We start from the raw sequence: 27,377 nt of genomic DNA on the forward strand, positions 1-27,377 counted from the left end.
CTCTCCTCAGAATTACCACCCTGTCTCCCTACTCCCCTTCCTCTCAAAGACCCTCGAGTGTGCTGTCCATTGTCAGCTCTCTGCATTTCTTTCCCATCACTCACTCCTGGATCTTCTGCAATCCGGCTTCCGCACAGCTCACTCCACTGAGACTGCTCTCCTGGCTGTCACTGACTCAGCTGTGCTCGAGTGGCCTCCCTCTCCTCAGTCCTCATCCTCCTTGACCACTCTGCAGCATTTGACACAGTCAACCACTCCATCCTCCTCTCCTGCCTCGCTGACCTTGGAATCTCTGTGACTGCTCTCACCTGGTTCTCCTCATCCACTCCCCAACCTCTCCTCATAGGCGTACCCCAAGGCTCCGTCCTGGGCCCACTACTGTTCTCTCTCTACACTCGCTCATCACATCCCATGGTTTCTCCTACCACTTCTATGCAGATAATGCCCAGCTCTTCCTGTCTTTTCCCTCCTCTAACCATCTCATCCCCTCTTGCATCTCTTCCTGCTTGTCTGCTATCTCTGCCTGGATGCACTCGCACCACCTCAAGCTCAACCTCTCCAAATCGGACCTCCACTATTTTCCCCACTCTTCCTCACCTTCTGCTGATCTCTCCATCTCAATCCCCTTGGAATCTACGAAACTCTCTCCTTCTTCTTCCGCTAAAAACCAAGGAGTCACCCTGGATCCTGCGCTCTCCTACACCCAGCACATCACCACGCTGACACGCACCTGCAGATTCTTCCTGAGCAACATACGCCGGACCCGTCCCTTCCTCACCGACTACTCGTCTCGACTCGACTCCCGCCTGGACTACTGCAACTCCCTCCTGGCCAGCCTGCCTGCAACTACTACCCGCCCACTCCAGCTCATCCAGAACTCTGCGGCTCATCTGGTATTTTCTCTGCCCTGATTCGCACACGCTAATCCACTGCTCCGCTCCCTCCACTGGCTCCCGATACCGGCATGCATTCAGTTCAAGACATTGACCCTCACCTACCACTGTCTCGACCACACTGCACCAAGCTACCTTCAGTCCCTCATCTCTCCATACATCCCCTCCAGACTACTGCGCTCCTCCAGTGCCAGAAGACTAACTCTGCCTCCTCTCCACTCCCTTTCCTCCAGAGCAGCTCCTTCTCATCCCTGGCCCCTAAATGGTGGAACGACCTTCACACTGAAGTCAAAACAGCAGAGTCCTTGACCTCCTTCTGGCGCTTACTCAAGATGCATCTTTTCAGACAATACTTGTAATTTAGTCCTTTACTCTCCTGTAAGAAAATACTTTACAACGTTTTATCATACTTCTTGCCTTGCATTACTAGTACTTGTATTATTTTGATTTCCCCTATGCTCCCTTTCCCTTTGCCTTTGACTGTGACCTAACATCTTCTCCGCACTCTGCTTTTACAATCCAGGATGTAAGACCTCATATTGTATACACTTGTGTAAATTAGAACTTGGAAAATGTATTATGCTTTGAATTGCACTGTATTATGTAAATTTGAATTTGTAATGTTTTATGACTTGTACTGAACTGTATCTTTGAACTCTGTATTGTGCTTATATTTTATAAGTCGCCCTGGATGAGGGCGTCTGCCAATAAATAAATAATAATAATAATAATAATAATAATAATAATAATAATAATAATAATAATAATAAGACGTTCTTGAGGCAAGTCTAGAAGACCCCCCGCTACCCTCCCCCACCCTCCTTACTTTTATTGCTAGTAATTACAGTTTCTGATTAACAGTAACTGTAATGTAGTTTTCGACTGGGGGGGGGGGGTGTCAGATCACAGCTTGGATCCACATATTGGAGGCAATAATCAGGGAGAACAGCCTTCAATCCCTTATGTAAGCATATAGATTGGCTTTTTATGTCAGTGATAAGGAGCTATAAGAAACTGCACTGATATAGTCAGTCATTAACTTTCCTCTTACAGACTTTAAACCCAATGAGAGATCGTGGACGGCCACCGACTGAGAATCCCAGGAGACATCTTTCAGAGGAAAGAACTTCGAAAGGTCCAAGTCAGGAGGTAGGTTTGTATTTTTCTTATGCTGTCTATATCAAATGACACAAAATGACAGATTGAAGGGGGAGGGGGTATGAGCTATCAGCTTTTAGAGAAAATGTACATTTTTGACTGTTACATGCGTCTCTGCTATGAGACAAAATGGAACCACACGGTTATGCTCAAACTTCTCTCTTCCTGTATTTAATCCCACAGCTTCTGAGATCTGAAAACTTCAACTTCACTTTAATGACAGAGCCTGAGTTAGGATTAGGGTTTATGTGAGACTTTTGGCTGAGGCTTGGGACGGCCTACAGAAATGTATGGATGCTTTTCTGAGTTCTTGATATGCCTGGAAAAAAATGGATGCATCACCACAAGTCTGTTGTAACCCATTTTGTATGGCGATAAAATCCTGTTTTCCCGCAAGTGAAACAAGAACAAAGTACTTGCAGGGGTATAATGTTTTCAATAATCATTTATTTTGGCATTTATTTTTATTTATTCTTGGCATTTACTGCTCAAACACAACTGTAGCCTATCATAAATGTGGAAGTAGAAATAAAGCAGGTGTTTGTGTATGTATCCCTGATAGGCCATTTTGATGAAATGTCACAATATTATTTTTTTCACCATTTGTTTCATAATTATGCTGCTTATATACTTATATAGTTACTTATGTTATCATGTAAGAAAGTCAAAAAAAGTTCCTAGTGTTAAACAAAAACCCTTGAAAAAATACTCTAATTAAAACACATCCAGTAATGGCCCGTAATGTTTGTACAGCTGTAACTAAATTGTACCACCATTGAAAAGGACAACATGAATGTCAGCCAGGGGAAGGGAAACCTGGTCCAGTGTAGGCAGTAGCGTCTTTTGCGTTTTCATCCCAACCAAGTTCTTGGTCACACAAGCTGAAAAATCCGCTTAATGCATGTTAACCACTGATTTCTCACCTATATATATGGTCTATAAATAAAGCATATCCAGGGCCTGGATACAAAGTTCATTGCTAAGACAACACTTGGATTTTATGTCATGGAGAAAACAGACCATAAACAACATGACGTATTACAAGGTTGTAAAACAATGTGTTACAGAAATAAATAATGTACTTAAAGTTAGAAAATATCAGTATCATTTTAAAGAGGTAATATCTGCCAATGGGATCACAAATTATCCTCATTTTGGGGGTAACCAAGATGCATCTTGCCTCTTAAACTGCTATTTTTCACTAATTTTAGTAAAAATATATCTCACTTTAAGAAACTCATAACTTCAGGCCCCCAAACTCAATTACTGCTAGCAGGGTAAGGGTATAGGGTAGATGATAAATACCTGATTACCTGCAAATCATCTGGAATGATAGGATGTATCTAAGTAAGATGAAAAATTCAAAAATGACTTTTCTAATATCACACAATATGTTTTACCTTCACAATACCTTTGTTATAAAAAGCAATCCTGTGTATATGCTGATGGGCAGAGTTTCTACATGGTCATCAAAAACACTTGACTTCCCCCCTTCTCCCTTTTGTCACAATTACAGGAAAAGGAGAGGTTAAGATGACTCCCTTAGAGGATGACGAGATCTATTTCACAGTCAAGGTGGGTTTTGTGGCTTCCAGTTCCCCCAGATACACGACAATTTCCCATTCTGCATTTTCTGTGCTAGAAAACTGAGCCGTTTTAACAGAGATAATCCATTGAGTAACAGTCAGTATTATCTCCTTCAGACACACTGGTGGCAATTATTCCTGATAGTAGTGGTGTACACAATTTCACACACAGTGACTGAAGGGTTTAAATTGAGATATAAAGACTGGCACCAGCGTCTTCTGTCACATAACTTGGGTTGATTGCTTTCCTTCCAGTTTCTGGGACGAATAGAAGCGGATCAGCCAGACGGCCTACGGATTCTAAATGAAGCGGCAGGAACTTTGAAGGTGAGAGAGTAATAAGAAACATAAGAAAGTTTACAAACGAGAGGAGGCCATTCGACCCATCGTGCTCGTTTGGTGTCCATTAATAACTAAATGATCCAAGGATCCTATCCAGTCTATTTTTTAATGTAAGGCCTTCAGTTCTTAGTTTGGTTTTCTTCTAGTTACTGATACAATACAAAGTGTTAATGCAAAACAACTAGGACCACAGCACAAAATGGGAGAGCTTATATACTCTTATGACTATTAAACCCCACTCCTCCCTGCCCGAGGAGGAGTGTCCACACAGACGCACAAAGCCTCCTAGATTTCTGTGCTTTCCCAGATGTCTGAGGGCTCCGTGGCCAGCAAACTGAAAAACAAGCATCGCAAGACATCTCTGTTTCTGTCCATCAGTGGGATTGACATCCTGGACCACAAAACCAAGGTGAGAACGATTGAGGGAGAGAAGAGGTGGGGAAAGAGTGTTAATTTGGGTACTTTATTCCAGCTTATGGAAAACTGTAACATATAAACAACTTCCATAGCTGACAGACTTCCCAATAGCCTGGAATACATAAAACAGTAGCAGAATCAAAGTTATGTAGCTTTGCCGTTTGCTATAGCACACTTTTCATTTATCACAAAGAACAGTTTGGAATGTGGCAATGGGAAAAAATATATATATGAAGAAAGCTAAATAGGTATTTCAACCCTTAAGAACAGCTATATAATATACAGTATATTAAACATGGCTACTTCCTCAATTTCTAGTCAAATGTCAAGACTGCTCTCCAAGGCTTTCAGGGGTATGAAGTTACTTGTTGGTTTACTGGTATTACTGGTAACTGTTAACATGGTAAATAACCATTCTTTTTTAACCAGTACATTCAAGCTGCAAATCAATAATCTATACTTTAACTGTTTATGGCTAGGTCAAATTCAAATTCCAGTAACAGAAGGACCCTCTGTGCAATTGTGCCTAGGCTTCCCTAAAGTAAGGGCAATAAGAGGAATAAATGCACAAATGTCATGAAGGCTGGCTGACCTCACATATATGCAACATATACTCCACTGGAAATTGATTGTTGCTTAATGTATAACTAAACTGAAACCTGCAGACATTTAAAAGGGCCTTGATCGGCACTTCCAATATAGAATGGAGACATTCTGACTTACCCTCGTATTACTTGGTGTCCCCCCATCAGCGCTGAGAAAGCAGGGTCCTTCTGTCTCTCTCCAACCTGCTGGGCCCCATCTCACTCTCTTGTTCTCATCCTCTCCTCTACGTGTCCAGTTCATGCTGCACAGCTGCCCTCTGTCCACCATCTCCTTCTGCGCAGTGCACCAGACCATGCCCAACCTCTTTGGCTTCATCTCCAAGGGCTCTGCAGGCAAGGGCCACTACTGCTACCTGTTCAAGAGCACCAAGTTCGTGAGTACAAACTGTTCCTCAGCCATCTTTACCTGGGGCTCAGTGCAGATGTTGTACTGCTGGCCATAATGAAGGAAACAGCCCAAGCAGAGACAAAAGCTTAAATGTTTAAAGCATCTAACTTCTAGCTGGAGCCTTCTAATTCTGCCTCTGAGCAGGGCTTAGACTTCTTAGACACACCCAACACCAGCACTGGTGAGGCATTATCACTTAATAATTCCTTAAAAAATATAGCATAATAAGAAAGAAAAAAAACAGAGGATCGGCATGATTTTAATAGTATAAAAATATATATAATATATATATTTTTTGCTTGTTTTTTAAGGTTTTATTTTCTCCCTTTCACCTTACAAAAAGTGTTAAAGCACACCCTTTCGGCCTCCACATTCGAAGACTGCACCTCAAATGAGAAATGTGCCAAGTCATGATATTGTTGTTTATATACCACTGTGTCCTCCTAGGGTCTGATTGAAGGTCAGGCCACGTCACATAGAAAATTATAATTATTATTATTTATTTATTAGCAGATACCCTTGTCCAGGGCCACTTAAAAAAATTAAGAGCAATACATAAATATTAAAGCCTATTGTGGGAGGGATGCCCAAGTGGCTTCAGAACTGAGTTTTTTGTCATGGCGTTGTCCTCGGCCTGACCTGTGTCTAACCCACCTGTCCTGTGTCTAACCCACCCTCGCTCTGTCTCAGTCCCATTTGCTGGTGTCCATCATCGGAGAAGCATTCTATGCCGCTAAGGGCCGAGAGGACTTCGGGGGAGACAAGGACCTGATGGTTGAATCCCTGAGACACAAGGTACCATGGGAAACAGGCTTTGCTTACTTACATACGTACTTATATACTTATATAGTTACTTAGTTACTTGTGTACTTAATTATATGCTTACTTACTTACTTACTTATGTACTTATTTACTCACTTACATATGTGTTTACTTATAAAGATTTGATTGTGAACAGGTATATTTAAAGATATTTTAGGAAATGACAGACACTGTCTGTAGCACCAAATGTTACCATGTAAGAAAATCAAAAAAGTTCCTAGTCTTTCTTTTGCCTACAAAACCCTTAAAAAATACTCTAATTAGAACACATCCAGCCATGGCCTGCAATGTCTGGACAGCTGTAACTAAATTTTACCACCCTTGAAAAGGACAACAAAGTCTGGTCCGGTGTAGGTGGTAGCATCTTTTGTGTTTTCACCCCAGCCAAGCTCTTGGTCACATCAGCTGATAAACAAACCCGCTTAATGCATGGAGATTACACTGTTAACCACTGATTTATTAACCATTTATTCTTGGCATTTAGTGCTCAAGCACAACTGTAGCCTTTCATAAATGTGGAAGTAGAAATAAAGCAGGTGTGTGTGTTACACTGTTAACCTCTGATCAAACCACTGGTTACAAATCCTGGTCCGGCTGTGGCTCTCCAGGACCAGGGGTGGAGACTGATGCCATAGGGTCCCATTGGGAAACCCCCCAGAACCTTGTGACAAGCTGATTTAACATTTTGCATTTACTGTTGCTATTTAGAATAAGATACTGCAGAAGGAGAACACCATGCTGAAAAAGAAGATTGCCAAGATGGAGGAGAAAATGGATGCCAACAAGGGCTAATTTCACTGGGTGGCTTAAAAAGCAGTGGGATGGGGATAATTTTATGTTTCACAGCCTTCTTAAGCGGATCACTTAAGCACTTAACACAGACCTGTTTGCCATCGCTCAGCTTTGCGGTGTCTGTCTCTTTTGGTTGCACTAGTCACCTATCACAGTCAACAACTGAAGACTCGTTGTGGGAGAAAAAAAAGTTGTCATGCAGTTTAGCATATTGGTTTTGCCCTGAGATGAACTTGAATACTGTTGGTACTGTAAATAGAAAGTGTCCTCGTTCACAACTCCCATCGCATTGTCCCAGTGACTCAGTGACCTGTGACCGATGCCAGTCCCACTCAATCTGACCCCCTCTCCCTGTCTGCTCTCTCCCTATCAGGGAACAGACAGGAGACCTCCAACAGTATTCAGAAACCAAATTGCACCAGAGAGTGTCCCTTCATCCTCCCAAAGCTGAGTAGGGCAAATATATCACACAGGGTGACATGGTGGGTATACAGGTCGAAATAAAGTCCAGTGAAAGTGCATGACAGAGTGCTAGAGTCAGAAATTGCCTATAAATAATTAGTCAAAACTGAATCGAGGACCAATCTGTACCCTGTTGATTTAGTTTATTCCTTAACAAGAAAATGGCCTCTGACAAGAAAGTAATTCAACCAATATGGGAAGCAGGTTTTTTTAATTTGCATTATTTGGGTAGGGTTGATGTTTTGATTTGGTCCAGGCCTAAGTATCATTTGAAGTCAGGCTGTACAGCAGATCTAATGAAAAGAGGCCGGAAGGGTGTAATGCCTCTTGTCATTCTAAAGCTTAATTGTGTCATCATCATCAATATTGGATCTTCTCATCATCCCAGGAGTGATGAGCAGAACTTCCCAAATAAAGGACAGGGGAAGTTCAGATTCCCATATAGCAATGCCTGACACACAGAGGAATCCACAGCTACCATATTGACAAATCAGTCATGACACTTTCACAGCACGTAGCTGACAATGGGGCTCACTCCCCGAAATGTGAAATCATATTTTTTAGGGTTTGAGATTTTGTTATGAGGTTTTATGAGGTTGAGAGATATGTACTTATTAATTTTCATCAAACAAACTGACTTGTGATTGCATGGTTGTTCAAACTGAGGGGTTCACAAAACGTTGTCTATGAAAGGTGGACCCATCCTTGCCTTCTGATCAATAAACAGATTAAAAATACATTTGATTATTTTCCTCCCTAGAATTAGCATGTCAAGGTGAGAATGATTGAAGACCTCACTCTGAATCGCTGGGCAGAACCAAGACAATCTGCATATGGGTTGTGGTCACTTGACTCACCTACATAGAACCTTTCAATGTATTCTGTACTTCCTCTTTCTTACTGCATTTATGGTGTATTGTATGTTCTTGCTCTTCTTGTGTTATATTTCTTAAAATGTGTATATTGTGTGACAAATAAAGTCGGTAAAGGATTCTACTATTAAATAAAATAATCATAATCAATCCAATATGTTTTCACCCAAAGCAAGAAATCTGAATATTAATCAAGCAAACAATGTCAGAGCTAAAATAGGCTTGATTACTTGATTGCAGTTTCCAGCATAGTGGATTTTTTTTCAGTCTACTAACCTCTTGACTCTTGACCACAATATGTATCCTGATTGGACCTCTGGGCTCCTGTATTCCTGTGAGGCTACTGAGATTGTACTCTCTCCTGCATGCTCAGAGCTCTATACCTGAGATAGCTACACTCTCTTCCAATTGTATTACCCTCTCAATGGCACACCCTTCCAGTCACTAGACTGTAAACTAGTTTTTACTAGTTTACTAGTTAAACTAGGTTTTACACTAGTTTATTTTATAACTACTCTGTTCCCCAGCCTCCTGTCTACAAAGGGCATCCTGAAGAATCCACTATGTAAATGCTGGAGACAGTCCTTTACATCTGCTTAATGTAAATGTCAGGAGGTAATTTTTAATTGTATTTGTATTTTTTTTTTTTTTTTACTGGATCCATTGACTGTAATTTTGCTGTGCACTATTGTAACTTTCCCTCAAAGTGGTATCAATATATATTTAGTAATACAAAATATTATTGATTGATTGCTTCCTCTGTGAATGTTCTGCAATATAGATACATTTCATATATTTTAAACACATTGGATGCAAAATAGACATTTCGTATGCAAGTGTAAAGCCATATAAGTGTCACATTTAGTGCAGTGTGTGTGGGAGGGGGGGTTCTTCCTGGGGTTCATTGTTACAGTATAGAGCTCTTGCTATTAGATGAAATGTATTTTTACTTTGGACACATGAAGGTTGTGAAATGGCAACAAATACCATATATGACACGATTAAACAGACAGGCTTGCAGGCGCGGCACGCGTGTCACGTGACGAGGGAGCGCTGCCCGTTTCCGCGAGCCTCCCTCCGGAAGCGACGTCACGACGCGGATATCCGCCAGCGCGGCCCGAAAAACAATAACAAACTGCACTTAAAAGTTCAGCTGACAGGTGATCGGCGACATCGCGGCCAAACGGGACAAGACAGCGGCATGCGAGCCGACATCGAGAGGTGAAAAATAAGGGAGAACATCGACAGGAGCGCATCTCCAGCACGGTAGAGGTAATGCTGCGTCGTTAGGTATCTGCGTTATTAAAGTGCACCTCCTGAGTAATGTCAGTACAAGTTAGATTTTGTGTAGTCGAAACAGGCCACGGCCGCGACAGTCCGCACATTGGTTCAACTTCATGCACTTAATTATGATTGATGAAGTGCGGGTTAATTGTGGTTGATGTGCGAACATTAGTTGCACGTTAGATTACGTCAGCAAGGAAACCGCTCCGATGCCTCATGCGGTAATAAACACAACTGTCTTCACATACGCTGCTCCAAACACAAAATACGATTACTGCTGGTTTATATCCGTGCATATTGGAGTTGTACAAAATAAAATCAATGTATTGACCCGTTTTCTCTATACAAGTTCCAGACTTAATAACAACAGCTGAATACATTTCTATAGATAGGCTAGTGTATTTCAAACTTTCAAACATTATAATATAATTTCAAAAATGTCGCTTTCGGCTCATTAAGTTTGAAATGCAACACCTCTGAGACAATGAAAAGCCCATTTATAAGTTAAAAGCTACACTTACGGTCAATTTTCATTTTATTTAGCTCTAATATACTGCATCTTTTACCAATCCCTTCAATCATTTTGTGGGGATTTTAGCTCTTCCTGACACCTGTGCCATATCTTAATCTTTACCCTCTTATCTGTTCCTAATAACTATGCTATAGCACAGGGATGGTGAACCTTTTTGAATGGAGTGCCCAAAGTCTGGTTTGTATACTTTGCCAAAGGGTGCCAATGATAAATTAGGCATATAAAAGTGTATACAGGGACTAAACGGCAATATTTTTAACCAATATGTATATGTATTTATTTTTTGTAATTTTTTGGTAGTAATTATTATTAAGCAAACATGATGACAAAACAAACCGCAATACCGCATCTAAAAACTATGGACAGATAGAACCATCCCACCCACCCGCCACCTGCATCCACTGCCAACCTCCCCCACCTTGAACCCACACCCTCATCCCTCTGCTAATGGGACTTATACTGCAGAAGTTGAAGCTGAATGATGAGAGGCATGTATTCTTCCCCAAAAATATGATGAATATACAGGTTCCTTTTTTGCTCACAGATTATTGTCAATTTACAAATATAAAAAAGCAATAGTAATTGCACTTCACTAGCTCGATCATTTTGGAATATGTCCCTTTTCATTTTAGACAATGAGAATCTTTAGTCCTCATTCAAATTAAATCAATCAGTCTTAATTTTATATAGTGGAACACCATGCCAAAGCATATCTCAACATTAAAGAATAAGTGCATCATACAATTAATACATATTTTAAATGTTGCAGTATTGATACAGTGCAGTAAAATGCATGAATCACATTTCATCATGCATTAATTTTGAGGATTATAATGCTAAAGTACATTTTAAAACCCCATTAAAATCACAATCTACCCCTAAAACAAAGTCCCATAGATTCTCCCATTGCTCTGCCGTTACATACAAGAAGTAGAATTTATTTGTTTGCCAGCATTAGTAACCCTTCCATATTGTTTGGTTTTGTTTGTACTTGCACTCAATCATTACCAATGCAGCTTCGTTTTTTTCAAAGTATATTTACTTAATATCTGCTGCTTTTACATTTTGTCAAATAACTAAAACTGGTATATTAATATACATTGTGTGGCACTTATGTTTTAAGACAAATAATGCAGTGGTATCAATCTACCGTGGGTATGAGTCTGCACAAATGTACTTTACAAATCAAAGATATTTTTGAGAATTTAGCTTTCTTTTGCCAAGTTTTTAAATTGTCGGAGTGTTAAATATGAATGATTGTGGCCATTTCTCCATTTGATACAGGAGATAACGGTAAACAAAATACTTTCCCACCGCGTGTTCAACAGACACGTCCATTGCTGACCACAATGAATCACAACAGGACAGACTTACAGTTTGTGTCATCTTCCTCCTGCTCCCAGAGTGCCGCACCAAACACTCATCATAACATTAATATCTCGTTCATGAAGTGCACGTTCGCAGTTCTGCGCGGATCTGTGCAGCTACACCAATAGGGGTGGAGGATTCTGCAGTTCTGTGCATAACTGGGAAAATCTGCGCACAAGAACCTGACCTAAAACATGAATGTTCAGAAAATAACATGAGTGCTGCTCAATCACTTGGGGGCGGTGCTGCTGCTGCCAAATATACTGACTGGTTTTCTAAAGTGCCAATCAGTTTAGACAATTGTGGGGCGGGCTGGCAAAAAAAAAAAAAAACACATATAGTTGCTCACTTGACGTGCCAACCTATATGGCTCTGCATGCCACAGGTTCGCCATCCTTGCTATAGCATAATCTTTGTCCTCTAAGTATTAAGTACACAATCTCAATGTTATTTTAACGTTGACAAATCTTACACATTTATATTGCATATCTGCAAGTGAAATTGGAAATTATTTGCGTCATAATTATAATTATAAACCTGCACATTGTGACATAACTGACCTGAAAAAAAAATTGATAAAAAATTGTATATTTAAATTCATTTTTTTCTTTTTTTTTTTAGAAATACAGTGTGCAGCTGTCCCAACCTTGGTAAACAGTGCTGTGTGTGTGTCTGTGCCTGATCTTACAGCGGCAGTGCTTGACTGTCTGGATGGTTGCCAGGCCATGGGTACTCACTGGTCCCAAAGCAACAGGCTAACTCAGTCGGCGCAGAGTATGCGGCAGGGTAGCGATGGCGACGACGACTCCCTGGACGGCCGGGACCGGCAGGAGGACATCGCTCAGTTCCCCTACGTAGAGTTCACGGGCCGGGACAGCATCACGTGTCCCACCTGCCAGGGCACCGGGCGCATTCCCACAGGTGACTACTTCCAGCCACACAGGCCTGCTAAGCGTGTCCTTCTGGGGGTCTGTCGCCCACATGTTGCGTGATTTTGTCTGTCTCTCTATTGGAGCACCAGTTGGAAGTCACGGAGACAGAGCAGCGAGGGCAGCTGCTGTGATGTCAAAGACTGTTTATTTAAGCCTTTTTGCCGTGGCGTTTGGATTCGTTTAGCCGAAGGTGGTGTCTCGAGAGAGAACTCAATTGAGGAGAAAAATCATAACTTTTTCTCATGGTAATTAGAATAATTATACTCTTAAGTAAACACATCTGTTTTATAAACCATGTTTTTGTTGTTGTTGTTGTTTGCACTGCCTACAGGACAGGTGAATGAGCTGGTTGCCTTAATCCCGTACAGCGATCAGAGGCTACAGCCGCAGAGAACGTAAGCAACACCCAACCCCCAACCCCTCCCATTTCAATTTTGAAAAACTGCTACATCCTTTGATTTTGAGGGGTTGGGCCTATTTACTCTAAGTGTCTTATTATAAGAAGCGTTAGACTAGAGCCAGACAGTTTCGTAATGCACATGGCAGCACCCGTGCGCTGAAGTGGAGAATACTGTGCCATACAAGGAGTAAGGAGCCAGCAGGCGTTCACCGAGTGTCTGTTCCCCTGCCTGCCACCCACAGGAAGCTGTATGTGGTTATCTCAGTGGTGGTGTGTCTCCTCGTCTCCTGCCTGGTGGCCTTCTTCCTCTTCCCGCGGTCAGTGCTGGTGGACGACGATGGCATTAAGGAAGTAACTGTGCACTTTGACCGGAACAACACCAAGGTCCTGATGAACATGACGGTGAGCTGCACCCAATCTCTCTATTGGGGCATTCATTAGAAACAAATAAATAACAGTGGTCTGGAACACACCACACCATTCACAACACGGGAGAATTCTATCAGTACAATAAGTATAAGGGGCAACTCTTTATATCCACAAGTCGTTAGTTCTGAAGTACTCTTCCGTGGCATTTTGTCTTTGGCAGCACCCTTGCTAGGCAGGGATTGTTAATTACCCCTGTGTATTTTTCAGAGCACTCTCAACTTCAGCAACTCCAACTTCTTCACTGTGTCGGTGGACAGCGTGAGCAGCCAGGTGCTGTACATGAAGACTGTGATTGGGACCCAGCAGCTGGACAATGTGCTGCATATACAGCCGCTCAGTACCAAACAGGTAACGCAAAACACAGGTGGAGTCTCCCCATGGGGACTGACGAACCCTCAAGCCTTATTGCATAGGGCAGCAGTCTAATGAAAACTAAAGTGCCACTCTGCAACGGGATGTTCTTTTGATCAAGAATGTCAGCTTAGTTCTAGCTTGGGCTCTGAACTCTGGAGTGGAGGGTTGTGGGTTCAATCCCAGGTGGGGGACACTGCTGTTGTACCCTTGAGCAAGGTACTGTAATTAGATTGATCCAGTGAAAAGCCAGCTGTATAAATGGGTAACTGTATGTATAAGTAATGTGATATATTGTAACAATTGTAAGTCACCCTGGTTAAGGGCATATTTAGATATTTTACCTGCAAACTGAAAAGTGGGGTTATGTGTCGGGAGTAACATTTTTCCATTTATATTTTCATTTGTTTTCGCCATACTGATGCCATGTACAGACTGCTCTTTATTTGGATTGCAGGTGAACTTTACTGTCTCAATGGAGATCAGTGGCACCCTCTCGTATGTCTAGTAAGTAAAGAAGCTCCAGTTTCTTTTAATTGGGACAGATGAATACTTGAATAATGCTTGCACATTGTTCTGTTTACAAGAGCAGTTGTGAACAGAAACATTACCGAGGAAAGATGTGGTTCAAATGACAGGCAAATGTGATTTCTCGTCTGAGGTTGAACTGTAAATGAACACCTTGGTTGGCCCAAGCACAGAGCATGTCATACGAGAGACATTTAGCTCTTCTGGTAGCTCGGAATTAATTGGCTTCAGAAACTGGCTGGGCTGTTGTTCCTTGAAGGCCCCACCTTCAAGTTCCAGCCTGCAGAGAGAGTTAAATGAGGCCGTCAGAGGCATGCTTTAGGTGTGCTTTAGGCCATTTTCCCCAAACTCTGCGTCTGAAGCCCCCATGGCTTTTCCAGAGGATCACCAATTTTTAGTAACCCTCTTGGGAGGATGCCAAAGTCCTCCTTTTGCTGGGAAACTGCAGTGCTCTTGTCATTTGCTTCCTAAATTAAAATCTATTAACTTGGTCAGCTGCAGCTCTGGGAAGAATAATTCTGAAATTAGTCTTTTAAGAACCTTTCTCTTTCTTACTGCTGGCACGGTGACCACTTTAGTATCTATATCCCCCTCGTCATTGTTCTTTCATCAGTTCAGTTAAAGCCAGCTTATTTATGTATTGCTCTATGCTAAGTTTCATTTCCCTAAACAGATCCAAGTGAGATTGCTGTCCGTAAGCCCATGTCTTCTCGAGAACCACAGTCGCTAATAACCCAGAGAGAGAGAGAGACCTTTCTTTTTTGTGTTATAGCTGGCATTGTGACCACTTTAATATCTGAATCTCCTTCATCATAATCCTTTTATCAGTTTAATTCAAGACAGCGTATTTATGTATTTATTTATGTATTGCTCTACGCTGGTTTCATTTCATTTTTGAGATTGCTGCCCATAAACCCATGTGCGTCAGTGTTATTATTATTTTTTTTTTTTGTCTCTCTCTGCATCCGTATGTGAGCCGAACATCACATGAGTCAGCTAGTGTGCAGTTTGTGACTAAAACATGACCCACTGTCATTTGCAGCACATTTTGCACCATGGAGAGCATCAAGGTCCACAACATCGTGGTGTTCATGCAGTAAGTTGGCTTTTCTTCCTGCTTCCTTTGCACTTTCCTTTTAAACTGTGCTCCTCTCCTGCTCCTGATCACTTCTGTATTTTTGGAACTTTTAGTATAACTTCTCCTATACCCTCCCTCCCGATTAGCACATACCAAGGATATAACTCTACTTATGTTTGCACTTGTTATCTCATTTGTACTAGGATGTATTCTGTTGTATTTTTTTTATTGACTGCACTTTGTAATTTTTGACAATGGTGGTAACTTATTCGGAACAGGGTGGGCCATCCCTGCTTTACATTAGCCTATTTCTTCAGTTCCCTGTTGATCTTTGGGGCGGTGAACATTTCTATTCAGCCTTTGTTTCACTGATTCTACAAATAAAACCAGGCCTGATGTGTTCACCACACTGCTTGCAAGAACATTGATTTTGGAATGCTGGTCCAGGTGGCTCAGGTTCTTTCTCTCTCTCTCTCTCTCTCTCTGGTGTCAGGACGTCCGTGAAGACCTCCTACATAGTTCGCACTGCCCAGAACACACTGGAGGCCTACCGCTACATTGACTGTGGCTCCAACTCCACTATGCCCAGAAAACCCCCATTCCCCCTGTAGTGGACCAGGCTTCGATACCCCCAAGCCCTCCCTCGCCCCGCTCCCTTCACAGTTTTGTTGGGACATGAAGAGTGGTGGCATTAACCTTTTTTTTTTTTTTTTTTTTTTTATGTTTGAATTTTCAAAAGTCTGTTGTTTTCTCTCTGAAATTAACTGTAGGAGCAGCAGTGATTTTTTTGGGGGGGAGCGGTTTGTTCAAAGGATGAATAATGGGAAATGCTGGTAGAGAAACGCAATGGCTTGGAGGTTGGTAGAATTTTGCTATGGTCCTGTCCTGCCTTCTGCTGATTGGGTCATGGCTCCTGGCTGCTGACGTGCACCTGCCGTGAATGTCACATGGCTCTGACCGGGGCTGTGGAAGTGCTGGAGCCGCACCGGTTTAAAACGAGGTGGAAGAAACTGCATCACCTGGAGTGTGAAGTTCCTGGTCCTGATTTGACCTTTTTTCCAATGGACTTTTGGCATTTCATAATATTTATTTATTTTTGTTACATTTAGTTGTTTTGTTTGGTTTGCTGCTAGCAGCCTTTTAGTTGCTGCTTCAAAGTAAGTTTTGTTAAAGACAGAAGATGCTTCAAAAGTGGTCTAAATCAAATCCAGATCAACATCAGTGGTCAGTGGTCACCTCTGTCCGTAGAGCAACGTGGACTGATGTCGAACAGCTATATGCATACACCACGTCAGCGTGAGCAGGATTAGTCTGCTGTCCCGTCCCCGTCTCCTGATCACTCTGTGAGCGTGTCCCATCGGTAGCGCTGGACTGGGCGTACCGTTCATGATTCCTCTAGCTGCTGTCATTTGCGCGGCATCTCCTTGTGGGCTGAGTGATGGCGGATGGCAAGCAATTACCAAGTATATCGCAGTGGTCTCTGTGAAGCCTTCAATGCATTGGCTGATGGGTCTTGTGTATGCGCACAAACAACGCCCTTCTGTTGACTTTGTTTGGTTCCTGCAAGGATCCTTCTGCACATATTTTATCATCGCCTCTGTGACCGTCGAAGAGCCCATAAATCCCGCCTGAACTGGAAAATTTACATCTGAGATTTAAGGCGTGTGTAACGGCATGCTGAGGGGTGTCATCACGAAAAACACAGTGGTCTCTATTGGCCAAACTTTATCCATGGAGGGTGAAAAATCACAATAATAAATTTCAAAAATAATAAAAATCTTGTACTACAGTTCACCTCTCTCTTGACCATTACCAGAAATAAGCTGTACCACCTGCAGTACATAGACCTTCAAGAGCGAACTACTAGATTTGTATTTTTTTAATTTATTTTGCATGAATATATTTTATTTTTTCCAATCAAATTAAAAACAAAAGAATTATTTAAAGGGGATCAGACAAGTTTATACACTCATTGCACATTAATATTGCAGATCAAAGACTAAAGTGTGAGAGAATCATGCTCTGGAGCATATTTGGGGCGGGTGGTTCATAACAGTAGACTCCAGTCAACTCATGGCTTTGCATTAAAACTAAATCATGACGCTGTCCGTAACTCTTTGAATAACCCTGAATGGAATAATGTCTATTAGAGAAACCTCCCCTGGGTGGAACAAATCGGGATGCTAAATGAATGCATGCCAGTCGTCCCTGACCGTGTGAATCAACAGCATATTCTTCACTCTCTAAACAGTGTTCAGATACTGGGCCTACTGGGCAACATCTATCAAGACCCTCCCAAATCTACTCTATAGAAGAGGGTAACCTTTCACATTGTAATTTTGGGAATATGAGATTTTGTTTTATTAAAAGGAGTAAGCACTTTATATATTAAAAATGAATACAAAATTGTTATTGGTTTTGCCATCATTGTTACCGACTGCTGTGCTTTCTGAAGTTGTATACGGCTACATGATATTGGGGTTCCCAGGGATGGGACTGGTTTGGTCTTAGTTGTAGCAGTGTTGGTATTAGATTTCAGAACTGGCTAGTCTGACAATCAGATGAATCCCAAGAGCTTGTCTTTACAGACAAGAAAGTGTCTTTACAGAGATCAGTTTTTGAAATTGAAGGCAAACGTTCAACAAGTCAAGTGTTTACCCCAGAACTGCATTTCTTTTCCTTCCATGTTAAACTCGCGATCGCTCACAGTCACTGGGAAACCAAGCATGTACTGGTGAGATGTTACACCTGTAACTTGGGTTTTTGGCCTCCTTACACTTTAGTGTTCACCCAAGTTCAATGTAGAATTTGATATCAAATTTGACATGGACCTTTTCACCAAATCATGAGAGATTGCTACAGCTGCACATTTCCACTGGGTGCTGTTCTTGCTGCCCCCTTATGGCACACCCTGAAAAAATGTCAATGCTAATGCTTCCCTTCCAGTTGTGCAAGTCAGTGTAAAGACATTCCCCTTCGATATCCTCTTTAACATGCAACTTGTGTTTCCTCTGTTAGTCCAGACACTGCACTGATTGAAATCAATGAGAACACATTATATAATGCTGTTATTTCTGGTGTTTCTTACATGCACTTGAGTGAGGTCTGAAAATACGCTACCTTGACAAAACAATGGCTCTTATTGATCGCAGTACTGAGTTGTAAATGCTGCCAGTTTTGACTGTGAACAGGTTTACGAGAGGCAGGTTTTATGATCGTAATGAAACTGGCTCCAGCACAGTGTAGTTGGGACACAACCAGAATATCTAAAGCTGGAGATTTGATCCGTAGCCTCAGAGTACCCCTAGAGTATTTGTACGGTGTACTGTGCTCAGTCTTGTTCTGGGATGCCCTTCTTTAGGTGGATAGTTGTTGATTTCAGCCAACAGGACTCTCCCTGACCTCAATACATGTACTTTTTTGCATCTCCACAATTGTCTGCAGAACTTTGAATGAGTTACCAATTAGTGATGGACAGATGGGTAGGAACGTTACCCTAAGATATTTAATCATCACACATATAACAGCATTTTGGTTTCCATCTCCCCCAAACCAATTTTGCAATAGTGACTGAGCTTTTCCATGAAATTAAAGCATAGAACAGGTCAATAATCAGAAGAAGCCATTCAGTCCATCTCAGTCATTTGATTTTTTTAGAAAATCACTTCTATGTATTTCCATTGTAATCGATCACACATCCTAAATCCATACAACAAGTCTGTCTTACGTTGTCACTCAATTTACAGGTTAGACAACCACTTCTGACAAGCAGCATTTATAGTTCCTGGGTTCTTGTGGTGTTGGCGCCACCCAGTGGTAACTATCTGCGTGCAAGGTGAGAAGAGGGCATCAAATAAATACAATCGATAGACAATTGCTTCATCCATAGCTATGCCCATATTTAAACAGGAACTATAATATAAGAGAGTAGCAGAATTATTTCGGTCCTTGTTTGTTGTCCCTTCCATTTAATTCTGATACATTATTATTATTATACAAGATTCTTATTCTTCTTATTATTAATCAAACCAGCATTGAAATTGTGTTGGAAAATCGACCTACAAATGTCATTATGCTTTTAACAACTGGACTACATTTGTAAATACAATACGAACCAGTGGATGGTAACATTCCTCAGATATATATATATATATATATATGTATATGTATACATATACAGACAGGTGACAAATTCAAAGAAAAACCAACAAAAAGGGTATCCATAAGGTGTTGGGCCACCATGAGCCGCCAGAACAGCTTCAATGCTCTTGGCACAGATTCTACGAGTCTCTGGACTGGATGGTGGTGGAGAGCACCGGTCGGACAATTGGACCCAAAGCATGCCAGGAAAATAGGCATAACAGAGCCTCGGGACCCCCTCACTGTAGGGGTCAAGCAGTCAGGCCTGTACCGATCTCTTGATGTCCCACGCATGCACTCACCCACTTTGTCGAGAATATGGTGAAGGGTGACTCATCTGACCATATCACTTTTTCCACATCTCTGTAGACCAGTGCCTATGGTTGTTGCACCACTGAACTCTCAAATGTGCATTTGTCTTTGTAATGAGGGGTTTATGCACTGCCATCTTGATCTGGGTCAACTGGGCCTGCTCAGCATTTTTATACATGCCACAGAGCATGATACATTACATTACATTATCGTCACTTAGCAGATGCCATTATTCAGGGCGACTTACATTTGTACCCATTCATACAGCTGGGTATTTTACTGGAGCAATCTAAGTGAAGTACCTTGCTCAAGGGTACAACAGCATTGCCCCATCCGGGATTTGAGCCCAGAGCCCTAACCACTACTCCATAGTGCTGCTAGGATGTTAATTGCTTAATTGTATCATGCAGTACACCTGTTTGGAGGCATCTGCATTCGTTATGTTCCTCCACTCATTTATTCAGGTTTTTCCTCTAATTCGTCACCTGTCTGTATATATATATGGGGTGACATGCATTTCAAATCTGTGGGTGGTGATGCACGGGATCTTGTATTCAGAGTATCACTATGGGCTCAGAGTCTGCCTGACATCCCGCCTGCATTAACGTGGACTGATGTCGAACAGCTATATGCATACACCTCATGTCAGCTTGAGCAGGATTAGTCTGCTGTCCCGTCCCCGTCTCCTGATCACTCTGTGAGTGTGTGCTGTCGGTAGCGCTGGACTGGGCGATGTACCCGTTTACGATTCCTCTAGCTGCTGTGATTTGCACAGCATCTCCTTGTGGGCTGAGTGATGGCGGATGGCAAGCAATATCCAAGTATATCGCAGTGGTCTCTGTGAAGCCTTCAATGCATTGGCTGATGGGACTTCTGTATGCGCACAAATCAACGCCCTTATTGAATTGACTTTGTTTGGTTCCTGCAAGGATCCTTCTGCACATACTTTATCATCGCCTCTGTGACCATCGAAGAGCCCGTCACTCTCGCCTTGCACTGGAAAATGACATCAGAGATTTAAGACGTGTGTAACGGCATGCTGTACCTGGCCCCCAGGCCGACAACTGGAGGGGTGTCATCAGAGCTGGTCCTGACCTCCCTGGGGCCCTAAGCAAAATTCTGCTAAGGGGACCTCCTACCCGACCTGTGAGCCATGTAAACCATTTGCCATTGCCACACAGTCACACCTGACACCCCAGTGCTGCCACTACAATCCTCCCTGCTTTAAAACAGTTTGCTCCATCTGTCGGTCTAAGAATAAGTAGACCTATACAGAACAGAATGAGGTATAAGCAAACAATATTTATTGAATAGAATATTTTTTATAGAATCTTAAGATAAGTGAATATTAACATGAACATAAAGAAGACATTGTAGAGAATATAAAACGTAGAAAATAATAAAATTTAACACTGAGCTTTGGCTCTGCTGCCTGGTAATTAGTCCAGTGAGTCTGTGCTTGTACTGGCTGATGATCCAGCATCTCCTCTACTGACAAACTTAAGCATAGCACCTGTCAATTATAGATAACAATACTATTATTAATTTTATCCGCTGCATCAGGCCCATTCAAACTGGTTCCCCCAGATTTCCTTTTATACATTTTTAAATATATTTATACTATGGCTTGGCCGAATACTTGATGGTTATTGTTTACTGAGAGATGTGCATCCATATTGCCCAGTATGCCCAGCTAATCAACAATTTAAATTCAATATATAAATCAATAGTCAATTGCTTTCATTGCTTTTCATCCATTGCTTTCCATCTTGCATTAGTTCAGAGTTGTAACTAAACTTTGACTTAGAGACTAGATAATCATTGTCTTGTTTTAAAATGATGTGTGTCTATGAGTGCCATCACGCCCATATATTGTCTGGACTGTTCCCCACAGAGGCTGCTGCTGGAAAGCGCCAGTTTCATTTCGTGCACGCGCATATGAACGCTTGTTCACGTGCGACGTGGTTATCATTTCCGAGCTGCACTTTATAAACACCGTTGCTCGTTGGCGTTCATCAAACGTAATAAATATTTGTATTTCACTCTCACTTCTGAAGTCACAGAACACAGTCCTGGAAGTGGCTGGCAAGCAAGCAAGACACAGACAGACCAAGAGATGCACTGCCCAGCTAGGTCAGCAAGACAGACAGACTAGAGAGAGATGCACTGCAAGCTGGCACATCAACGTAACGTTACTGTTATTTGCTGACTTCAAACTTGGAGAGGAGAGAACACAAGTTTACCTGATTGCTGTTCCCGCTATTCACTCTCAGTGTTTTTTTTTTTTCCCCTTTTCGTGACCAGAAGGATAGTTCCATTTCATCCTCTCATCGAAGTTGTAAACACTGACACCTGCTTTGACACGGGGGGGGGGGGGGGGCGGGGCCCTGAGGTGTAAGGCTTACATTTGTGTAACACAAGATGGGAGCATTGTCCTGTGAATTCTAGAAATGACTGCGCACACAAACAGACACACACACCTGATGACAGCACAGGTGGCCCAGGCTGTGCAGGACGCCAGGAGAAACATCATCTGGCACCAGGCAGTACAGGTCTCCCCCCTGTCCACCTATCAGGATGAGGCCACGACAGTGGGAGAGACAAGGTGGGGAGAGGCAGTGGGGGAGACAGCAGGGGAGACAGCGGGGCTGAGGTGGGGTCGAGGCAGTGGAAGACGCAGCGGGGGAGACAGCAGGGGAGACAGCGGGGCCGAAGCGTGGTGCCAAGGTGGGGCGAGGCAGTGGGTGAGACAGCAGAGCCGAGGTGGGTCGAGGCTTGGGGGATGCCAGAGACGATGTCGCAGAGCGAGCAGCGGACCGGCCTTTGAACACTGGGGTCAGGTGCTGCAGACGGCAGAGCAGAGGGAAGTTATTACTGCTGCAAGTGCACACTAACTCCAGCAGGGGGCAGGGTTTACAGAGCTTTTTAATTCATTGGATGTTTTATTGCAGTGGGTGGTCAATTATTTTGTGTCTGGGTCCACATTTCTTGGTCAAGGAATAGTCAAAGTCCAGACATCGGGGGGTCACACCTTCCAATGACCCTTTCCAACACACACACAATTCTGTGAATTAGTAATATACCCTGTTGCTTATATTTAGTACATTCATTTGACAAAGTACAAAAATATAATGTTTAAATAAATGTATATATTAGGATTAAAACGGTTTCAGACCACTTACATTTTAATTTGTTTAAGATGATTGTAGTCATATAGATAGAGGCATAATAGAAACGTTCAAGCATTTTGTGTCTTATTAGATTCAAGTATTTACCATTTCCCTTTGTCCCACTGTGCACTGCAGAAGATTTTGACAACTGGAGACCTGAAATGCGCGATTCGGAGTCATTTCGAAGTCACAAAGCTCAGCTCCAAATCTCCATGAAATCAGGTAGATTTGGACTCAAACATATCTCTGCTTCACAACCCACATCACCAGCGAAAAGTCCCATATGCAGCAACATTATACATGCAAAGTAGAGGCGGTGCTGGTGCTGCTCTGTCTCAGATGTGTCTATTTGACTATTGACTACACCTGGCTCATTGTATTCTTAAATTTTAAGCTTAAAACCATTCAAGTAAAATAAGATGCAATAAATAAAACATTCATTACAGTCGCTGCTAAAACTTTTTTTAATTTGATATCCATCTCATTCATGAATGAGTACTGATTGTTTAGTTCGGATCGCAGGCCCTATATATCTGTCAGTCACCGTGCTCGCTATGCACAGAGCCGCGGTAGGAGCAGCAGACAGCAGGCGGGAGAGCAGTGCCGTGACGGCCGGGGCCGGGGTCGCTTCGGGCCGGGCCGGACTGGCAGCACAGCGGTGCGACACAGCGACCCAAACAGTCACGGCGGAGCGGAGCGGAGCGGAGCCAGAGGCCGCAGCCAGAGCCGGTCCGGGTAAGAGCAGCTGCATCAGGCATCAGGCACCAGGCGAGACGGCGGTCTCCGTGCAGCTGCTCCGACGCGGGCATGCCCAGGCTCGGAGGGAGGCGCACGGGGCAGGCTGTGCCCACTGTACCCAAAGGAGACGCACCTCCGCCCGGTAGGGCAGCCCGAGGGACCACGGGGGATCGGAGAGCTTGGCGAGTTGATTCCCCGCCGTACAAATCGCCAGGATACAGACTAATATCTTCAGCAGCAGACAGAACACGTCGGCGTGTTCACTGTTCAGATATCAGTGTCGAAATGAAGCTCGTCGCTGTGTCTTGACCGATCCCACACGTCACAATGGCAGATGCTGCTCTGAGTGTGACGTATGTGCCATGACTTCACTTCCAACAGTAGTCATGATGGCGCATAAACAAACACACACACATCTCACCTCGTATTCTGACTGCCTATATTTTGTATTATTAGACTTCCCATAGCCATTCCCCATCACTAGAGAGCAGAGCTGAAGCCAGCAAAGCCACCGAGAGCAGCTGTAGATGTTTATTATAACATGTATCATTGATTTGTTTGTTTCCTTGTGTGTTTGTTATTTTCCTGTACATGTACTATTCAAGAATTGTTTCCCTGGGCCTTGCTGGTGTCCAGGTGTGTGTCTGAGGCACTGACACCCACTTAACTCCCCGAGGGTTTGACGAGGGTGCAGTATTTGATGCCTATGGTCTGGGGTTAAGTGTTCCTGTATAGTCCACCACATTTTTACCATGCTACATCACACTACACTTTCTCATATTTTAGCATGATTTAACCAAATGTTTACCATGTTTTTACTATGCTTTACCATACATTACCATGGTACACTACACTACCCTTTACTACTTTTAACCATGCTTTTATCCTTGGTAAATAATACCTTCTAGATTGACTTCAATAGTTCAAAGATTTCAGAAAAGTACAATATTATTCAACATATGTACAGTACTATGCAATAGTTTTAGGCAGGTGTGAAAACATGCTGTAAAGTAAGAATGGAAAAAAACGGAAAGTGGAAAAAAATAAAAATCTACATCAAATCCATATTTGGTGTGACCACCCTTTACCTTCAAAACAGCATCAATTCTTCTAGGTTCACTTGTACACAGTTTTTGAGGGAACTCGGCAGGTAGGTTGGCCGAAACATCTTGGAGAACTAACCACTAACCACTAATCTTCTGTGGATCTCTCTCTTCATGTAATCCCAGACAGACTCGATGATGTTGAGATCATGTCTCTGTGGGGGTCATACCATCACTTCCAGGACTCCTTGTTCTTCTTTACACTGAAGACAGTTCATAATGACTGTCGCTGTATGTTTGGGGTTGTTGTCATACTGCAGAATAAATTTGGGTCCAATCAGATGCCTCTCTGATGGTATTGCATGATGGATAAGTATCTGCCTGTACTTCTCAGCATTGAGACCATTCATTCTGACCAAATCCCCAACTCCACTTGCAGAAATGCAGGAACCTCCACCATGCTTCACTGTTACCTGCAGACACTCAGTCGTGTGCCGCTCTCCAGCCCTTCAGTGAACAAATTGCCTTCTGCTACAGCCAGATATTTCAGATTTTGACTCATCAGTCCAGAGCACCTGCTGCAATTTTTCTGCACCCCAGTTCCTATGTTTTCATGCATAGTTGAGCCACTTGGGCTTGTTGCCACGTTGGAGATATGGCTGACCACTGCATCTACGATCCTCAACATTGCCCGTTTCTTTGTGCTTCTTCAAAAGAGCTTGGACAGCACATCTGGAAACTCCTGTCTGCCTTGAAATTTCCACCTGGGAGAGACCTTGCTGATGCAGTATAACACCTTGTGTCTTGTTGCTGTGCTCAGTCTTGACATGATGTATGACTTTTGACAGTAAACTGTCTTCAGCAACCTCACCTTGTGAAGAGTTGCAGAAAATAGCAAGAGACTTGGTGTGTAGTAGAAGGTTGATTCTTTATTCCGGCAGCTGCAGGGGAGCCTGACCTGAGAAGTTTCCTCAGACAGTCTCAACAATTCTAAGTTACATTTGGTATTTTATGGGTTGTGTTCAAGGCAGAGAAGACAGTTCTTTCCTACTTGATTGGTTTAAACAAGCTTACTAAGCAAATTGTAACTAATTAACAAGTGACATTCAAATTACTTACTACATAGACTTTATAAATGAATAACCTATTGGTCAAGGATGCCAACACAGCAAGTTTTGTTGAACAACAAGATGTAGTGAAACAACAGAAAACAGAGCCTTAGAGATAAGATATCTATATTTGAAATGAGAGAGAATCTATACTGTTTGAGGGAGGTTGTGTAACCAGGTCCAAAGAGTAACAGAGAAACAGAGTCAGCTTTAAAACTCTAGGAATGTGAAATGTATCTAGAAATATTAAATTTAGTTCTAGAAATATAAAATGTAGATCTTCACCTTGTTAGCTGAGTTTGGCTGTTCCTCGCCCAGTTGTATTCCTCCTACACAGCTGTTTCTGTTTTAGTTAATTATTGTGTTTCAACCTACATATTGATTTGATGATCATTAGCACCTGTTTGGTATAATTGTTTAATCAAATACATGACTATATGCAGACAAAATCCCTGACTTTGTGCAAGTGTATCTAGAAAAATTGATGCAGTTTGAAGGCAAAGGGTGGTCACACCAAATATGGATTTGATTTAGATTTTTCTTCTGTTCACTCACTTTGCATTTAGTTAATTGATAAATATAATCTATTAATGTGTATTTGTGAAAGCATTCACACCTGCCTAAAACTTTTGCACAGTACTGTACACTGAACAAAAATATAAACTCAGTGTTCAGCAATTTCAAATCACAGTTCATATGAGGACATTGAATTAGAATTTGAGTTTCAGAGTGAGAGAGTGACACAGCGTGTGTGTCAGTGTGGTGGTGGGTGAAGGGGAATGGGGGGGGCGACTGCCAGTCCGCGCTACATGAACATACACAATGAGGGAGATGCACATTTTATTGAGCACAGACAGCATCAGTACAGTCTCAACAGCATCACCAGCACAGAGCGCTGCTTAGATTTAATTACTCACACTCTCACACACATACACACACACACACACACACAAAATGAACACATAAATGCCTGCAGGATTTAGCTGTATGCAGTTTCGTATTGATGCATGACCCATTTATCTCCTGGGTGTGGGTGTGTCTGCTTATGTGTTTAAGCACTCATTGAAGATGACTGATGGCTGGGGTTCATTTACTATTAGTGCCCTCCTGGCTCAGTTTGCCAGTGAGGGCAAGACGAGTTTTCTATGGCAAGGGTGGATTCCTGTGGGAATGTGTCGGTGCTTGTGGATGGGCCATCTTAGCAGCAGAGCTATGCAGGGAGAGGCTTTGCAGTGTGTGTGTTTTTGATTTAGTTTTATTGTGAAAATGTGAAGATTAAAATCCAAGGCAGGGTGTGGTTGGAAAGCGGCCAATGAGATACTTTCCTGTGTGGGTTCTGGCCGAGCTCCAGGATCTCCGACCAATGGGAGAGGAGCTCTGAGGGGGCGGGATGTGTGGATGACTGATGGTGGAGATCGTGAGAGGAATGCCTTTCTCTGTCTCAAAATGCTGTGTGGCTCACTGGTTTGTTTAGCCCACGCTCACAAAGGAAAGCTGGTGTCACCTGCAAAGGAGCTGTGTGCTCATGCTTTCCAAACTTCTTGTGTGCTGTTCATGCAGATTAATTGGTGCTTTCAGGTTTCACACACCTGCAGTCATTGCTTAACCTCGATACCTGAAGTCCTG

General features: G+C 42.6%; 2 protein-coding genes across 5 annotated transcripts; both read left to right on the forward strand.

Annotated features, from left to right (window-relative positions):
* Positions 1-1,946: 1,946 nt before the first annotated feature.
* Positions 1,947-9,083, forward strand: LOC136752759 (PTB domain-containing engulfment adapter protein 1). Of its 3 annotated transcripts, none has more exons than XM_066708338.1 (7): positions 1,947-2,042; positions 3,568-3,626; positions 3,893-3,964; positions 4,287-4,388; positions 5,238-5,375; positions 6,080-6,184; positions 6,920-9,083. In XM_066708338.1, the coding sequence occupies exons 2-7, from the start codon at positions 3,585-3,587 to the stop codon at positions 7,001-7,003; spliced, it is 543 nt and encodes a 180-aa protein (XP_066564435.1). In that variant the 5' UTR covers positions 1,947-2,042; positions 3,568-3,584; the 3' UTR covers positions 7,004-9,083. The 3 variants fall into 3 exon arrangements, with proteins under 3 accessions (XP_066564435.1, XP_066564436.1, XP_066564437.1); XM_066708339.1 differs by lacking the exon at positions 1,947-2,042 and adding an exon at positions 2,293-2,339; XM_066708340.1 differs by lacking the exon at positions 1,947-2,042 and adding an exon at positions 2,455-2,475.
* A 342-nt stretch (positions 9,084-9,425) lies between these two features.
* On the forward strand, positions 9,426-17,651 carry tmem106c (transmembrane protein 106C). 2 transcript variants are annotated; one of them, XM_066708343.1, is made up of 8 exons: positions 9,426-9,609; positions 12,143-12,442; positions 12,785-12,848; positions 13,096-13,255; positions 13,490-13,630; positions 14,091-14,140; positions 15,204-15,257; positions 15,733-17,651. In XM_066708343.1, exons 2-8 carry the CDS (start codon positions 12,247-12,249, stop codon positions 15,848-15,850), a joined length of 783 nt encoding a protein of 260 aa, XP_066564440.1. In that variant the 5' UTR covers positions 9,426-9,609; positions 12,143-12,246; the 3' UTR covers positions 15,851-17,651. The 2 variants fall into 2 exon arrangements, with proteins under 2 accessions (XP_066564440.1, XP_066564439.1); XM_066708342.1 differs by having other exon boundaries at positions 12,212-12,442.
* Positions 17,652-27,377: the final 9,726 nt, after the last annotated feature.

This window comes from Amia ocellicauda, chromosome 7, assembly GCF_036373705.1.
Source record: "Amia ocellicauda isolate fAmiCal2 chromosome 7, fAmiCal2.hap1, whole genome shotgun sequence".
In the NCBI taxonomy this organism is placed as follows: Eukaryota; Metazoa; Chordata; class Actinopteri; order Amiiformes; family Amiidae; genus Amia; species Amia ocellicauda.

Bases quoted from the DNA above. Each gene is read 5' to 3' on its own strand.
- LOC136752759 (XM_066708338.1), top strand. From the start codon at position 3,585: ATGACTCCCTTAGAGGATGACGAGATCTATTTCACAGTCAAG. The intron at 3,627-3,892 runs GTGGGTTTTGTG...CTTTCCTTCCAG, and splicing joins AGATCTATTTCACAGTCAAG to TTTCTGGGACGAATAGAAGC. The intron at 3,965-4,286 runs GTGAGAGAGTAA...GTGCTTTCCCAG, and splicing joins AAGCGGCAGGAACTTTGAAG to ATGTCTGAGGGCTCCGTGGC.
- tmem106c (XM_066708343.1), top strand. From the start codon at position 12,247: ATGGGTACTCACTGGTCCCAAAGCAACAGGCTAACTCAGTCGGCGCAG. The intron at 13,256-13,489 runs GTGAGCTGCACC...TGTATTTTTCAG, and splicing joins AGGTCCTGATGAACATGACG to AGCACTCTCAACTTCAGCAA. The intron at 14,141-15,203 runs GTAAGTAAAGAA...TGTCATTTGCAG, and splicing joins GGCACCCTCTCGTATGTCTA to CACATTTTGCACCATGGAGA.